Source organism: Macaca thibetana, chromosome 3 (genome assembly GCF_024542745.1).
Source record: "Macaca thibetana thibetana isolate TM-01 chromosome 3, ASM2454274v1, whole genome shotgun sequence".
NCBI classification, from domain to species: domain Eukaryota; kingdom Metazoa; phylum Chordata; class Mammalia; order Primates; family Cercopithecidae; genus Macaca; species Macaca thibetana.
The window spans coordinates 163,622,798-163,640,761 of NC_065580.1; the positions used below are offsets into that span (position 1 = coordinate 163,622,798).

Sequence of the window (17,964 nt, forward strand, 5' to 3'; positions counted from 1 at the left end):
TTTCCTCCCATTCTCCATGTGGACATCCCACTTTCTTCTGCTCACTAGGATTTCTGTTACTTCTTTGATGTACTCTAGCACTCTTAGTTAAGTTTGCTAAAATGTAGTTGTTTATTTGTTCTTCTGGCTGTCTTATGAGGGGATGAGCAGTAGAGGCTTCTAGTTGGCCATCTTGCTAACATCACTCTCCCAGACAACATTGTGTGTGTGTGTGTGTGTGTGTCTGTGTGTTTTGCTTTGTTTAATTGCTGTTTAATTGTTGTTAATCCTGTGCCAAGGATCAGCTTGAACTATAAACTTAAGGTCTCTCCTGAGCCTTTCCCTAGGTATGTACAGTGACTTTCTAATTTTCCCCATAAATGCAGTTGTTTTTATATGTCCTAGTCTTTAGTATCTGACTCCCAAAAGTGAAAGAGAAAAATGAAGCAGAGGGGAATTCCTAGCCCTTTAAATCCATGCGGCAGGGGAGTGAGTGGGGTGGGGGTTGTAACAATGAGTAAGGGCAACAACAACCGTCCATCTCTTTGCACTTTTGTGATGAGAAGGAGCAATGAGTAATCAGAGCACAGATTCCAGAGATCTAGATGGTGGGTTTCTTTTTGCTCACCTGATTCCTGTAAGTTGTGTGCAGGTTGCTCTAATAACGTGCATAGCTGTCTGCCAAGGGTTGAGAGGTGGAAGATGGGTAGCTGCTATTGTACTAAGAGCTCAAATAGACCAAAATTAACTGCAACTTACCATCTAAGCCTGCCCTGCCCCCTGGAAGTTGCAAGCCTTCAATAGACTCCAGAGTTCCAAAATAGTTACATCAGATTCTGCCAGTACAGTTCTTGTCTAGGTGAGGAGACAGATTCCTGGTGCTTTCTACCCTGCCATCTTTCCAGAATCCTCAAAAGAAGTATTTGTAAAAACTGCTTCTTTGTGTTAAACACAAATCTCAAACTAGATTGCAAGTTCCTTAAGGGCAGAATCTATATCGTTTCATAGTTGATTTGCATTTTTTCAGAGTATCCAGCATAATGGTGGGCTCACAGGAACTCCTTTAATATCACAAAGGACTGATCTTTCACTTTGATAAGCTATATATTTTTTAAAAGACCAGCTTTTAAATTTATTTATGGTTCCTACAATATTTCTTTTACTTCTGCCTTGGCAATCATGTTATCTCATTGTAGACTTGTTCTACCACAGGGGCTCCCTTACAGAACTTTCTTAATTGAGACAGCTTCTTGCACTTTCCAGTTAGATCTTATAGTATGGGGTCAAAAGGGTAGACATCTGAGAAAACACTTTCTGATTTTTTTTTTTTTAAATTTAAGGTGATACCCATCAGGTCTCCCCATCCTCAATTTTCTGTTTCATACTTGGAGTCTCTAAAACTTCATCCCTGAATAGAATACATCACATCCCCTTATCCCACTCTAGAATTCTTAACTTGCTTCTTATCCATTTGTTAGAATTTATAGATTCTATTCAGCCAAAGGGTAGCAACTGGGTTTACAGACTTTAACAAAAGATCTGATGGCATCTGTAGTATTTACAATATCTTGGGCAGAATATTATAATTCTAGTAATTTTGGGCCTTGAGACAAGAACAGAAAATGTTATAGGGTACAGCTAGCGATTCCTCAGGGAGAAAAAAAATCCTTTACTGCTAAAGGAAGGAGACCCTGAAGTTACATGGGTAACTTCATGAAGGCATGTTGGCATTTGGAAGACCAACGAATAACTGACTGATAAATGGACAGGGGCTTGGAAATAAAGTTATTAAACAGGATTTTAGTTTTCACAGATTTTGCTCTGTTAGTATTGGCAATCTCCTTTTAATAATTTTTTCATAAAATTATTGTTATGTAACATTAACATACAATATATTAATTTACTAGTATATTAATGTGTTTTATATTAGCATATTAACAATTATTACCCCACATGTAAATGTATAAATGGACATTTAATCTAATATACATAAATGTATTTATAATTTTGGTTGCTTTCAACTTTTCACATTCATCTTGATGACCAAATGGTGTACTATATTTTTAAGTCTGACATAAATCCAAATATAGGTATCTGTACAAATATGTAAGTAAATGTCTTCCCATATTTTTTACAGTTTTCTTAATCTAGGGTCCTAGAATTGCATTTACTAGGCTAAAAGGTATATTTATACAACTTCTGAAAGAATGAGCAACATTATAATCTCACTGAGTTAACTTTCAGGATCAGCTTGAGCTGTAAACTTAAGGTCTTGAGTTTTGAACATTCCGTTTTGAACATGACTATTTCTTTGGGGAAAAAGTAGGTAGTTGTGTAAACCAAAAATAAAATTCTAAGTCCCTTAACCATCAGAATGGACCCCTTCTCTTGACCAAGGGCATTCCAAAATTAACCTGAAAAACTACTTCAGGCCAAGATGGGGAAGGCAGGTTTGGCTATGCCTCATTATACCCTCCTCTCTTCTGGAATTCAGAAAAAGCCAACCACCATTAACATCAACACAGACCTTAAGTTTCACAAGAAACAGTTACAATCTATTCTCTCTGAAGCCTGCTATCTGCAGGCCTCATCTGCATCAAGGGTGTTCACTCTTTTGGCTTCCTTGGGCCACAATGGAAGAACAATTGTCTTGGGCCAAACATAAAATACACTATCTGATGAGCTAAAAAAAGAAAAAAAAGAAAAAAAAAAAAAAAAAAAAAAAGGAAAAGAAAACAAACAGACAAAACCCCTCATATTTTAAGAAAGTTTTACAAATTTGTGTTGGGCTGGATTCAAAGCCGTCACAGGCTGCATGCAGCCAGTGGGCTGTGAGTTGGACAAGCTTGATCTGCATGATAAAATTTTGGTCTCCACAACCCGTTGGGACATCCCAGACATTCCTTTCTATTGATTCCAGGTTTTTAGATAATAACTCTTTCAAGCAATTATCAATCAGAAAATCTTTAAATCTATGACCTGGAAGCCTTGCTTTTTGTCCTGCCTTTCCAGATCGAACCAATCAAATGCACATCTTCGATGTACTGATTGATATATTATGTCTCCCTAAAATGTATAAAAGCAAGCTGGGCCTTGGGCACATGTGGCCAGGACCTCTTGAGGCTGTGTCATGGATGCATCCTTAACCTTGGCAAAATAAATTTTCTAAGTTGATTTGAGACCTGTCTCAGATATTTTTGGGCTCACAGTTAACTGAAAGATACTGATAATTAGGCCCTTAACATACAAGTGGACAATCAGGAATTTAAATTGTTTGGCCTTTAGGAAAATAGTCTAGTCTGGTTAAGCCCCAGGGCTCTTAGGCCAGACCCAGGGTTGACTTCCCCACTCAGCCACGGACTGGCCTATACAGCCTCAGGCAAGTCACTTGATCTCTCAGTTGCTCAGTTTCCCTGTCTGTTAAATAAGGATAACAGTATCTGTGTGGCTCTGAAAGCTTAATGAGTTTATACTGTTAAAACACTTAGATTAGTGTCTGGCACACAGTTAAGAGCTTAAGAAATGCTAAATGCCTATAAATTATATCTTGCCACCTGTCCTCTAACCTAATTTTAAATTAATTTCTTAACGCATACCCTCCTGGAATGTCAATTTTATATGAAAATTCTGGGAAAGCTCTTTTCACATCAAACGAAACATGAGTTTAATGCAAATTTTTCATAAACAAAAGACTTCAAAGAAATTACTGTGGGATGCACCGGGACCCTAGTACCCACATCCTAGGAAAAATATACTACATATTTGTGGAAAAGTTTGAGAAATAGTATATCATGTACCACACAGGTATATGGTTTCCTAAGACAACAGGTAAGTATTTTGAACTCACTCGCAGGCTCACAGACCACCTGGACTCCTGCACTGGGATGCTAGCCCTGATTCTCTTTGGGTACCCCTCCTCACTACAAAATTACCTCTCAGTCTCTTATCAACCTTATAATAGTTGCCATTTCCCCATGCATCCCAGGTAAGTATGAAGAATTTCAGCAAATTAGCCTGGTGACACCCTGCCTTTGTATTTTTCTTTTACTATTTTTGTAAAAGAAAAAAAAAAAAATCTCAGGACCTCTCCCAACTTTCTTACACAAAAGGGAAGATCGTTAAACCCAGAGGCCAAGTGACTGCAACACCCTCTTCCAAATGAATGGCTGTTACTAGCACAATGCTTCAGCCAAATCCCCAAGGAAAGATAAAAAGACTCAGCCATCTGCGAAGGACTACCCCCACAGATCATTGTGAGTCAATTCTTTGCTGGTTTCCCATAAACAAGGGGATGCCAACTGTAACTTCAAGTCTACAACCTAAGTCTAGTGCCTAAAACTAAAGTCTAAAGTATAAATAGACCAGGTGCGGTGGCTCACGCCTGTAATCCCAGCACTTTGGGAGGCTGAAGTGGATCGTTTGAGGTCAGGAGTTCGAAACCAGCCTGGCCAACATGGCAAAACCCCATCTCTACTAAAAATACAAAAAATAGCCAGATGTGGTGGTGTACACCTGTAATTCCAGCTACTCAAGAGGCTGAGGCAGGAGAATCACCTGAACCCAGGAGGCAGAGGTTGCAGTAAGCTGAGATCACACCTCTGCACACCAGCCTGGGCAACAGGCTGTCTTCTCAAAACAAAACAAAAAAAAAGTATAAATAAAAACGTCTTCCCATATTTTGGACAGTTTTCTTAGTCCTGGGTCCTAGAATTGCATTTACTAGTTTAAAAAGTGTGAATATTTTTATGACTTCTGAAAGACTGAGCAATATTACTATCTCATTGAGAAAACATTTCATTGAGTTTTGAACATGATTATCTCTTTGGGGAAAAAGTAGGTAGTTATGTAAACCAAAAATAAAATTCTAAGCCCCCCAACCATCTGAACGGACCCCTCCTCTCAACAAATGGCATTCCAAAGTTAACCTGAAAAACTAATTCAGGCCTTCCACACTGACAGTGTCAATTACAAGCTTATCTTCTCAGGTGCAAAACAAAGTCAAGACTCCACCTACTCAGAGGCATCTGCATAACGGACTCCCTTTACTCTCTTTTTCTCTTCAACATACTCATGGTATCTTAAAATACAGATTTCTTGGGCACTAACTGAAGTGTCACAGAACTATCTGCCTCACTGCCTCACTGCCCCACCTCCTGAAAACCTCTGGAAAACCAGTCACAGATGTGTCTGTGGCTCATGTTTTTCTCGGATGCGCCCTGAAGCAGGATTAGTAAACCTCGAGGACTGAGAATTATGCCTCAGTCACTCCGATTATCATTTCTTATTGGCCTGTATGAATCCTGAGGGCAGAGAAATCCTGGTCACGCTTAGCTCACTCCCCCGTGGGACTGGCCGCCTAGTTTTTACCAGATTGAGGAAATGCATTTCGGGAAATGTTTTGTTTATTATCAAACAGGCCAGCTGAGCCGCAGTACTTTCCCGGAAAGAAGCAAACTCGACACAAGGCTCTGGCACTGCCACTTCACGGGGATGGGGACCCGGGCGCGCCCAAGGACCGGTACACGCGTCACAGGCAAGCGGCGACAGAGGACCCAGAACACCACTTTCTCCTGATTGATTTTCGAGCCCAAGTCGGGTTTAATCTTTGCCGCGGCAAAGAGGATCGAGGGTTGGGGGTCTGTCGCCCCCAACACCATCGCCGCCCCGGTAGCCCAGCTGCGCGCCCTACCTCCGGCCCTGCGCCGAGATTCTCCTCCCGGCCTCTCACCTGCGGCTGCGGACAACACCCATGGCGCCAAGGTGACCAGCACTAGGGTCGTCGCGCCCAGGAGGGTGACCATCATATGGGAGCCGCCGGAGGTCCCACCACTCACATCTCCGCGAACGCAACACTCCTCTTAGCTTACATTGCCCCCTCCTAAGCCACACCGCTCCTCTGCGCACGCGCTGCCCCTCCTAGCGCTCATCGCCCCTCTGCGCACGCGCCTTTCCCCATGGCTCGCACCGCCTCTCCGCGCACGCGCCTTTCCTCCGCGCACGCGCCTTTCCTCCGCGCACGCGCCTTTCCTCCGCGCACGCGCCTTTCCTCCGCGCACGCGCCTTTCCTCCGCGCACGCGCCTTTCCTCCGCGCACGCGCCTTTCCTCCGCGCACGCGCCTTTCCTCCTAGCTAGCACCTCTGCAAGCTCCCATTGCCCCCTCTAGTTGCGCCACGCCTGTGCACGAGCGCCTTAGAAATGGTAGGCCTCCTGCCTTGTCTTCTTCCAAACTCTTTCCGGCCAGGGGCCGATCTGGCGCAGTTCACCATCGCATTCCAGGAAGACCCCGTCTCACGGGAGGCCTTGACCTTCACAGGATCGCGGCACACACGTGCGCAGACCCAGCGACTTTGGAGTTCCTGCGTGTCTTCCCCATGTCTGCAGTCGGAGGGCGTGGGTGGGGTCCGGGTCGTGGCCGTGCGCTCTTCGTCCTTGCCCTTCTCCGCCCGGAGCGCTTGCTGACCCTAGAGCCTTGGATAGTGGCGTTGGGAGTCCCCAGCGGCCTGGGAACCAGATGAGGCTGGAAGGAGGAAGTGGCTGAGCGACCAGACTGTTCCTGTGTGCAGAGCCAGAGCGGGGCAGAGGCACTCGTTTTCGGGGCGACTTGGCTGAGGGGCGAGATGGTCCCTTGGAGAGAACCGCCACGGGCCCTGGGCCGAGGGGCTCCAGAACAGAGGTCGCTAGGCTTTGGTCGTCGAGCTTTATCCGTAAACAATTCGAGCCCACCGTTCGAATGATTATTTAATTAAATTACTCAGTAATAGATCAAGTGCATTGTGAAAATATGCAAAATAAAATTTAAATGATGAGATAATCAAATAATTGGTTATTATAACAACCAAGCAATTAATTAGCGGTTACATAATTAAATGAATGTTTGTAAAGAACAATACAATGGAATTTTTTTTTTTTTTTTTTTTTTTTTTGCTTTTTTTTTTTTTTTGAGTCGGAGTCTTGCTGTCTCGCCCGGGCTGGAGTGCAGTGACGCGATCTCGGCTCACAGCAACCTCTGCCTTCCGGGTTCAAGCGATTCTCCTGCCTCAGCCTCCGGAGTAGCTGAGATTACAGCGGTGCGCTATTACGCCTGGCTAGTTTTTGTATTTAGTAGAGATGGGGTTTCCGCTGTGTTACCCAGGCTGGTCTGGAACTCCTGACCTCAAGTGATCCGTCCGCCTCCGCCTCCCAAAGTGCTGGGATTGCAGGCTTGAGCCACCACGCCCAGGGGAAATATGCCTGTTTTAAAGAGGTATAATTTACGTATCATTAAAGTAACCCAGTTTGAGTGAATAATGATTTTTAGGCAATCTATCCAGTTGTAGGTATCGTTTTAAAAACCTTGAATTATTACTTTATGATTCATCGATTTGGGGGTTTGATTCTGAGTGTGTCAGTACTTCGTTTTAACAACATCAAAGGTGGAAAAGCACCCCATGAAGACAGGCCAAATGGAAGAGGAAAAATTCCTGGTTGCGATTACAAAATCATAGTTATTTTAAAAGCCTTTCAAACGACTCTGTCTGTTTAAATTAAAATGTCCATTTCCTGCTGCCCAAAAGTTCTGGCAAACTAGTTGGAATAGGATGCATTTTTATATTTAGAACAATAAGCTCAAAATGACTGAAACGTTTCATTAGATTTTTAAACACATTGGCAATTTCCTCCCCTCCTTTTCTTCCTGCTTTCCTTTCCTAAAATTTTCGTAGTCTTCCCTATCTTAATACAACCTGTTATGAACATTGAATTGCATTTTAATAAAATTGGATTGTGCTTTAATAAAATTTGCCACAGCTGTGACACCCTGTGGTAAGCACTTTGTGTACTTTAGTTTCAGCTTGTTATAATAACTTAAGGATAAGACATGAATTAATTTCCCCTGTGGTGCTAGCTCTATAACCTTAACCCAGAACCTACTTTCTCTCCTTAATTCTAGTTAAAACGGTCCATTAGAGTTTTTCCATACAGCATGTTCTTTTTTACTTTTTTTTGGCGGGGAGGGGAGAGGGAGTCTTGCTCTGTTGCCCAGGCTGAAGTGTAATGGCATGATCTCGGCTCCCTGCAACCTCTGCCTCCCCAGTTCAAGCGATTCTTCTGCCTTAGCCTCCCAAGCAGCTGGGACTACAGGTGTGAGCCACAGCGCCTGGCTAATTTTTGTATTTTTAGTAGAGATGGGGTTTTGCCATGTTGGCCAGGCTGGTCTTGAGCTCCTGGCCTCAAGTAATCCACCCACCTCAGACTCCCAAAGTGCTGGGATTACAGGAGTGAGCCACCACACCCAGCCCCCTTTTTACTTTTTGCTTGGAAATAATTTCAAATTATAGACAAGTTGCAAAAATAGTAAGATAACTCCCACATACCCTTTGCCCGGATTCAGCAAATCATTAATATTTTGCCGTATCTGCACTCCCTCTTTAAATACACATACAAAGTCATATATGTATGTTACTTATTTTCCTGAACTTCTTTAGCTTTCTTTAATCCAGAGTAATTCCCTGGCCATTGTCTTTCATGTCATGGACATTTTTTTGATTTGGGGATTTTTGTTTTTCTTTTTTGAAAAACACAGGCCAACTATTTTATAGAATGCTTCTCCAATTTGCCCTTGTCTGATGGTTTCTCCTGATTAAGTTCAGATTATGCGTACCGGGCTGTAATTCTACATAAATTGTGTGGTGTCCTCAGTGCATTCACAGGCACATTAAGTTTATTAGTCCCTCATCTGTAATGTTAATTTTGGTTATGTATCAAAATATTATAGTCCCCATTGTATAGTTACTATTCTGCCCCCCATAAATCCCCACCACCCTACCTCCTGCAGCTAATTGGTGGGAAGACACTCGGAGATCCTGCAAATATTCTGCTGTTCATCAAACTTTTCTTCTAGAATTAACATCCATTAATCATCCTTGCCTGAATTGTCCTACCTGTGACAGTTATGAAATGGTAACTTTTCAACCGTGACCCTCTCACTACAAATATTAGTTGACACATTTTAAGAAAGAGCTTTTCTTTCTTTCCATTTTATTTTTATTTTTATTTATTTATTTTTTTGAGATGGAGCTTTACTCTTGTTGCCCAGGCTGGAGTGCAATGGCACCATCTCAGCTCACCTCAACCTTTGCCTCCTGGGTTCAAGCAATTCTCCTGCCTCAGCCTCTTGAGTAGCTGGGATTACAGGCGCCTGCCACCATGCCTGGCTAATTTTTTAGTAGAGACGGGGTTTCGCCATATTGGGCAGGCTGGTCTCAAACTCCTGACCTCAGGTGATCCGCCTGCCTTGGCCTCCCAAAGTGCTGGGATTACAGGCTTGAGCCACCGTGCCCGGTCTCCATTTATTATTAGTATAGACTCAAAGATTCTTATTTCGTTGGTTATAGTTCATTGCTATCTTGATTTACATTTTTAAAATTAATATACAATTTTTAGAGGAGTGTTAGGTTTACAGTGTGGAGAGTTCTTATATACCCCTTCATCCCAAGCCTGCTTTCAGTTTCCCGTTGTTAACATTTTGCGTTGGGGTGGTACATTTCTTACAGCTGATGAAACTATACTGATACATTATTATTAACTAAAGTCCAGAGTTTACGTAAGAGTTCTCTCTTGGTGTTGTACATTCTATGGGTTTTTACAATGTATAATTGTTACTGGTAGAAGACATCCCAGTTACCTGCAGAGCGAATTCAACTGAGGGGCATAAAGGCAGAAAAAGAGACTGAGGCAAGTTTCAGAGCAGGAGTGGAAGTTTATTTAAAAAGACTTTAGAACAGGAAAGAAAGGAAAGGACGCTTAGAAGAGACCCAAGCGGGCAACTTGAAGGACAAGTGCAGTGTTTAACTGTGATTCTAGGACTCACAGGCTGGCCCACTTCTGTGGTTTTGCATCCCTTTCCCACGATTCTTCCCTTAGGGTGCGCTGTCCGCATGCGAAGTGCCCTTCTTACGCTTGGGAGGTGAACACATACATTGTGTTTAGGAAGTCGTGCGCATGCCCATCGGAGGATTTCTTCCCTTTTCCGATGGAGTGCCCCCGGAAGGTCATACTCCGCCATTTTCTCTTAATGTGCGTGCGCAGGGTCACTCACCAAATACCGGAGATACTAGTGGAAGCTGTTTTTGCTTCTCCCTGGCGCCTACGTTCAATTAACACTCTAATGTAATAGCTGTGGACCATCAGGAGATAATTTGGCACTGGGTGCTGAATTATTTTTAGAGAGGCAATGTGATTGTTGAACCATCACCTGACGTTCCTGGTGGGTGGGGGAAGAGCCCTCTCCTGCCCCTCTCATGCCTAACCACCTGCAACATAATGTCATGTATCTACCATTACAGCATCATACAGAGGCATTTCGCTGCCCTAAATATCTCCTGTGCTCTACCAATTCACCCTCCTTATTTATTTTAATGCTCAAATTGTCCCAGATTTGGCCAGTGGCAGTCACTTCAGGCTGACTCTTGTTCCTTTTGCTAATACGCTCATAATTTTTTCTAACACTTCTTTCTAGCACAAGATGGTCCCACCCAGTTCCTCTTACATTTTTCCTGCTCAGCTCTAAAATAAGCCATTTCTTCAAGGGGCCCTGTTTTTTTGTTGTTGTTTGTTTGTTTGTTTTGTTTTTTATTGGGGAATGGTATTTAGAAACCATTATATAGGCACTAAAACTTTTTGTATTGCTTAAGGAAGTAAATTACTGTTGAGTATATATTTTATCTTTCCCTTTTTGGCTAACAAAGGAAAAGTTCCTTATGTGTTTCACTTTTTGGAAAAAGACATGTTAGAAACATCTGTGCTTTAGAGCATGTTTCCATATGATTACATGGCAGATTTCCCACACTGAAATTGAACTCTTGTTTCTTCACATCTTCAGCCATATTTGCTATACATAGTCCAACACTATTGCTGACTGAGGAATGTATTTTAGTTTGTCATCATATTGTAAAAAGAAGAACAAGGGGCATGTGGCGTTTTCTCTTTTGCTATTAAGAATCCCCAAAGCAGTTTCTAAACACTGTCACCAACTATGGAATTTTGTAAAGAACCAAAACGAATGAGTATCATATGACTTTAAACACTTTTGAAAAGAAATTGTGGGGGTTTGCTTTTCTGGAAAATGTCTTCCTAATGTGATGGCTTCATACTGTGATTAGCTAGTATGTCAAGGCTGCTGTTACCTTATTCACTTGTGTATTAATAATACTATCTTTAATTTCCAATTTATTTGCAATAACATTGTCACATTTATTTTGTGAGCAATAATTTAGTTAAAACTAGCTAACAACCTGTAAACACACATCAGGCCAAGTAAATGGCTAGACATAGTCACCAACTCCAAAAGTGTACAAGTAGAAGCATCGCTGCACGTTTCCACCTTGTGAGTTTCACTGTGTTCTCAAATGTGTCACACATCACTGAATGTGACATGTGATCCTCTGGCATTTGGACCAAGTGAAGGTGCTCGTGCTAGATTATATATCAAATATCAAAGGCTTAATTTATTTATTATTAAAAAATGTAAATAGAATTTCATTGCACTTCAGTGGACCTTGTATTCCAACACAAACCCCTAGGGTAGGTGCACCCTGGATTAGAAATCACTGCTTTAGAACTTTCCAGAAGAATAAATTCACTTCTTTCTGGTAGGAGAGGTTGGTAGATGAAACGAGAAGAGTCCTAGCTGAGTAGCAGCCCAGTGGCACAGACTTTGAGGATGTACAAACACTAGTTCCGGGATGCTCAGGAAGGAATCTGAGCAGTTCTACTCTGGAATCTCCAGAATGTTTTTGTCCTTGGTGCTTTATGATCCAACACCTTTCCTCATCCCAGTAGGCAGGCAATTCGGTAAAAGATAATAGTGAAGCTGGCACAGTGGCTCACACCTGTAATCCCAGCACTTTGAGAGGCTGCAGCAAGAGGATCACTTGAGCCCAGGAGTTTGAGACCAGCCTGGACAACAAAGTGAGACCCCCATATCTGCAAAAAATACAAACAATTAGCTGGATGAGGTGGCAGAAGCCTGTGGTCCTAGCTACTCAGGAGGCTGAGCCGGGAGAATTGCTTGAACCCCGGGAAGTCAAGGCTACAATGAGCCATGATCACACCACTGCACTCCAGCTTGGGTGAGAGAGGGAGATGCTATTTCAAAATAGTAATAATGATGATGATGAAGCAAACAGTGGGAACACTAAACTAGTTTAGTGGCGAGGGATATAGATTGCAGCAGGTAACCTGGAGTAAGAGATGTTCAAGGGGAGGCAGAGTATAAGTAGGAGATAGGAAGAGAAGAGGGATACATCATTCTAAACAACGGGAACAGCATATTTGAAGCTCTCATCTGTGTTCACATAGCTTGAGGAAAGATTGAGTGTGGCTGCATGCTCACTGCATACTGGGAAAGAAAGATGTCTGTTTTTAAGCAGTAACATGGAAGACAGCCATACAGCCATATGCCTTTTCAAATGCTAACTAAATATCTCTTAAACAGAGACTGGCCTACTGGTTAAGAGTCTGAGTTCTGAAGTTGACTTAGGTTGATATCCCAGCTCCATCACTCTGGGATCTTGGGCGAGTTACTTAATCTTTTTTCCTGTTTCCTTGTTGGGACTATAACAATATCTATATCATAGTGCTGTGATTAATTTTTAATCAGTTAATGCACATCAAGAGCTTAGTTTAGTATCTGGCACACTGTGCTCAATAATTTTGGCTATTTTTCCCTGACCATTGTGGTTGTTGTTTTTCCTACTTCAGGAGGGCTTAGGGGGAAAATCTAGTTTTTCTGGAGAAAACCTGAATGATCAAATAGCCCCAGTGATCAAAACTTCATAGTCTGCAACCTCAATTGAGCTGAAATTAAAAACCTGCACTCACTTCAAATCTCTACCCTACAACTTTTCTTCTCATTTTCAACAGATGTTCCTCCAACCGACTCCTACTTTCTTGGAAAATACAGTCAACAGATCAGGTTTCAGGTTTCAACTTCAAACTCACCTGCACCTGCCTCCTTTCTGTCTTTTCCTGTCATTGGGAAGACATCCTTCTTTCAGTCAAATGAAAATCTCTCTGTCTGGTTCTGTAAGCCACCCCTTCATAGGGATGGCTTTCCATTGATTATTTTTACCTTTTTTCATGACTTTATCTCCTCTCTTTAGTTTCTTCTCATTAACAGTTAAACATTCTCAAGTCTCTCCCAATTTAAAAAGGCACATATACTGCATTCACTCCAGAAGCTGTCTTTCCTGTTGTTATTTGTAGCCAAATCTATCTACATTTGTCCACAACTATCTTTGTTTTCTCACTTCTTATGTATTCCTCAGCCCACTACGTTTATCTTTCTGTCCCAATCATTTTGCTTACTCTGTTCTCACCAAGATCATCAGTTAATTTCTAGTATTCAGATCTATTAGATATTTTATAGCCTTGATTTTACTTGACTTCTCCATAGCATTTGGTATCTGTCATTCCTCATGCTCTTCTTCTCATGGTTGCCTACATGTTTGCTGTTGCATCTGCCTTTCTGGCCATTCTTCTCAATCTCCAGGACAGCCCACTCCACTGCTTGTGACTTAAATATTAGTGTGCCTCACTGCTTTGTCCTAACTCACCTTCTCTTCTCATCTCCCGTAATGGTCTCTTTCCCTTCTGTGAGTTCACTGACTGTCGTTTATGCTCATGGCTCCCAAATTGGTCTTCAGCCTAGATTTCTTTCCTGATATTCAGATTTTACATCTTTTATTATTTATTTATTTATTTATTTATTTATTTATTTATTTATTTTGAGACAGAGTCTCATTCTGTCGTCCAGGCTGGAGTGCAGTGGCGCCATCTTGGCTCACTGCAAGCTCCGCCTCCCGGGTTCAAGCCATTCTCCTGCCTCAGCCTCCCGAGTAGCTGGGACTACAGGTGCCCACCATCACGCCCAGCTAATTTTTTTAAGTTTTAGTAGAGACGGGGTTTCACCAGGTTAGCCAGGATGGTCTCGACCTCCTGACCTCGTGATCCGTCCGCCTCCATCTCCCAACATGCTGGTATAACAGGTGTGAGCCACCATGCCTGGCCTCCAAATTTCATACATATCAGAGTATTGGAAAGAGGAGGAGGAGCTTTTATTCCCCTAATGATTCTGCTCCTCATTTGAGGAGTCTGGCTCCATCCCAAAATCTTGTGTGTGATCTTTCAGTCCTGACCACAGAAATTTCAAAGCTTTGTCTGCCAAGCCTTATGGGGAGAAACTGCCCTCCCCATACCAGACTTGCATGTGCACTACAGTGCACTGCATTTTTCTAGAAGGATTTGTGGTTAAGGACTCAACTTTCCCACCTCCCACACCACCTCTGGCCAGCCCTGCTCATAAGCATATCTGCATTCCTAGCCATTCTGTAGGGGAAAAGGGAACACTGGGGTGCTGTGCCTCTTTTTGCTTCTTGCTTGCAGTTAGTGAATAAAGGCTTGATTGTTATTTTCAGTTCAGCTCATTGTCCTAAATACTACCTGGATACCTGATTGCTTGACACCATTCGGTGGACTCTTTCTATTTGAGGACTTGTGTCTCTCTAGCTGAAGAAAATTTTCTTGTATTATTTTTGTGGCTGGGGTTTGGTGAGCTTCTTGGTTCAATGGGTTTATAGTTTTCATCAAGTTTGGAAAACTATTGGCCATTCTTTCAATTTTTTTTTTATCCTCTCTTTACTATCCTTCAAAATATACAATATTAGACTCCTTAAAGTTGTGTTTGATGCTGTTCTTTCATTTTTTCTTGTCCTTTCCCCTGTGTCTTTCATTTTGAATAGTTTCTATCACTATGTCTTCAGTTGCACTGCTCTTTTCTTCTGCAGTGTCTAATCAGCTATTAATCTGAATTCAGTATTTTTTCATCTCAGACATTGTATCTCTAGAAGTTGGATTTTGTCTTTTAAAAATATATTAAAAATCTATTTCATGTCTCTCTTTAATATACTAAGGCTTTCCTCCATCTCCTTGAACACATGAAATATGGTTTCAATAACTGTTTTAATGTCCCAATCTACTAATTCTGTCTACTGTTTCTATTGATTTACTTTTCATCTTGTTAAATTAAATTTAGCCTAAAGCTGCCTCTTCACATATTTTAAGTTTGGCCTAAAGGCTTCCTTGTGCATTATGAACTGTAGCCTACCTAGATGTGTAAAGACTGTAACTTGCTCTTGTAACAAGTAGCAGCGTCTCAGCCAATCACAGCAACTGAGTTTTGGCCAGTCACAGGTGGCCAGCTGTTTAAGCCAGCTTTAATAAGGCAACAAAGCAGCTGTGACCAATCCAGCTATTTCTGTATCTCACTTCTGTTTTCTGTACATCAATTTCCTTTTTCTGTTTAAAAATGTTATTGACCATGTGGCAGCCCTGAAGTTGCTCTGAACCTATTCTGGGGGCTGCCCAATTAATGAATTGTTCTTTGCTAAATTAAACTCTATGGAATTTAATTAGTTTAATTTAAAAAAAACTTCTCATTCATTATGGGTTGTATTTTCCTACCTTTTTGCCTGTCTAGTAATTTTTTATTGGGTGCCAGACATTATAAATTTTACATTATTGGGTGCTGGATATTTCTTTATTCCTATAAATATTGCTTGAGTTTTATTCTGGGATCCAGTTAAGCTACTTGGAAATGGTTTGGTACTTTTGAGGCTTGCTTTGTCAGAGGGGACCAGAGAAGTAACAGCCCCCTGAGTATGCTACCTGATGCTTCATGAATTACGAGGTTTTCCACGCTGGTTGGAAACTATTTTCAGCCCAGCATGAACCTTGGGGATTTATCCCTTTTTGTGTGTGATTCTTTCTCTGGCCTCAAGTTTCCTTACTACACATTGTCTGATCAGTAATTAGCCTAATACTGTTTGCAGCTCTCTGGAGCTCCTTCTGTGTGTGCAGCTGTCTCTTATCTGGTTCTCTGCTCTATGAAATCTAGCTGCTGTGGCCTCCTTGGACTCCTAGCTGCATTTCCTTGACCCCCAGGGATATGGAGTCCTTCTCTCTATGCTGAGGCCTGGAAATTCTCTCCAGTAAGTCAGCTTGGGCAATTGTAGAGCTCATCTCAATGGTTTCTCTTCTCTCAGGGATCACTGTCCTGAGTTTTTTATTGTCAAATATCTAAAAATATGTATTTTAAATCTTTTGTGCTGTTTTGGTTGTTTATTTATAGTTTAAGGCAAAAGAGTAAATCTGCTCCATGTTACTCCATCATGGCCAGAAGCAGAAGTCTCATCCTTGCACTGTGTTTTAATACTTCCTCCCTTCCATTTTCTTTCTTCTTTCTTAAACTCCTATTAGAAAATTGTACTTCCTGGATTGACCCTTAAGGTCTCCTAATATGTTCCTCTAGTTTTTAACTCTTTATATTTTTGTCCTTGGTTCCGGAAGATTTACTTGATTTCTATTGAATTATTTATTTCTATAATTATGTGTTTAATTTTTAAAAGCATTTCTTTATTCTGATTTTTTAATATGTAGCATCATGATCTTATTTTATGGATGCACTAATGTGGGATCTTTTAGAATTTGGGTTTCTGTGACATTCTCTTCTGTTCCAATATTCCATTTCTTTAAGAGTCAATTTGTTCTGTTTGTCCTTTTATTTTTCTCATTGTCTGGCAATTTTTGAGTATTTTTTTTTAATATATATTTTAAAGGAGACAGCAGGTTGATTTTTTTTTTTAGGTAGCTAGTATTAACAGAGTCTTTCCCAAGCAAATGAAGGCATGTGTTTTTGAGGCAGAACTTATCTCTGGAAGCATCCCTGTAGGGTAAGTAGGTAAGTAGGGTGTGAGACATTGCAAGATTGTGGACAGCAACTGCCAGAATGGTGAACTCTTTACTTTGGCCTCCTGAAGAGTGCAGTAATATTGCCAGGGTGGTTAATTCAATTAAGAAGAACAGATCTATAATTTTTTGCCTACGGGTGACTTAGACAAATGCCTGACTGCCTCAGGAAGGGGAGAGGCAGGCCCCAGAGGAGTGTGGGAAGCTTTTTACCACTGCTATTCTGTTGACTGACTTTTAATTAACCCATTAGTGTTTGGACCTCCTCCTTTTGTTTCCACCTTCCTGCTATACCTAAGTCAAGACCAGCGGCCTTTAGATATTTTTTTATTACATAATTCCAGTAGAAAAACAACAACAACATTGATCATGCATTCCCAATAGATGTATTGTTATTTATGTATAAGTTAAATACACATATTACTGCACATATTTTTATGCACATCCTGAATCACATGCAAAATAAACATTTGAAAAGGATGCCTTTTATAGACATTTAAAAAAGGATTTTAAAAGCTTTTTATAACATGGGGTCTTGCTCTGTTGCCCAGGCTGGAGTGCAGTGATGTGATCATAGCTCATGCAGCCTTGAACTCCTGGGCTCAAGGAATCCTCTCACCTCAGCTTCTTTTTTTTTTGAGAGGGAGTCTCTGTCAACCAAGCTGGAGTGCAGTGGCACAATCTCGGCTCACTGTCTCCTAGGTTCAGGTGGTTCTCATGCCTCAGCCTCCTGAGTGTCTGGGATTACAGGTACACATCACCATCCTCAGCTAATTTTTGTATTTTTAGTAGTGACAGAATTTCCCCATGTTGGCCAGGCTGGTCACAAACACCTGACCTCAAGTGATCCACCTGTCTCAGCCTCCCAAAATGCTGGGATTACAGGCATGAGCCATCGCTCCTGGCCCTACCTCAGCCTCTTAAGTAGCTGAGATTACAGGCATGAACCACTGTGCCTGGCTTAAAACCTTTTTAAAAATATTTGAAAAATAAAAATAAAAGTCTTAATATTTGCTCCCACACCATGTTTACTGGTCTCGAGCCCCTGAGACATCTGGTCTGTTCACATCTCTGCCTTCCTGATCACCTTTCTGCTCCCATGAAACCTGCCTACCCAGAGTGCTCTCACTTGTTGCTTTCTCCCTTTTTTGTGTACCATGTTCATGGAAAGCCCTTATGTGGAAATTAATGGAAAACTGTCT

General features: G+C 41.6%; 1 protein-coding gene across 3 annotated transcripts in view; it reads right to left on the reverse strand.

Annotated features, from left to right (window-relative positions):
- IFNAR1 (interferon alpha and beta receptor subunit 1) overlaps positions 1-5,925 on the reverse strand; it is a 32,542-nt gene extending 26,617 nt beyond the window's left edge. For 2 of the 3 annotated variants that reach the window (XM_050785981.1, XM_050785980.1), the window contains exon 1: positions 5,669-5,844. In XM_050785981.1, coding sequence (XP_050641938.1) covers positions 5,669-5,783 — 115 coding nt within the window. In that variant the 5' untranslated portion in view covers positions 5,784-5,844. Of the gene's footprint in view, positions 1-5,668 lie in introns of all 3 variants that reach the window. The other variant, XM_050785982.1, reaches the window with a different exon arrangement.
- Between the last annotated feature and the right edge of the window lie 12,039 nt (positions 5,926-17,964).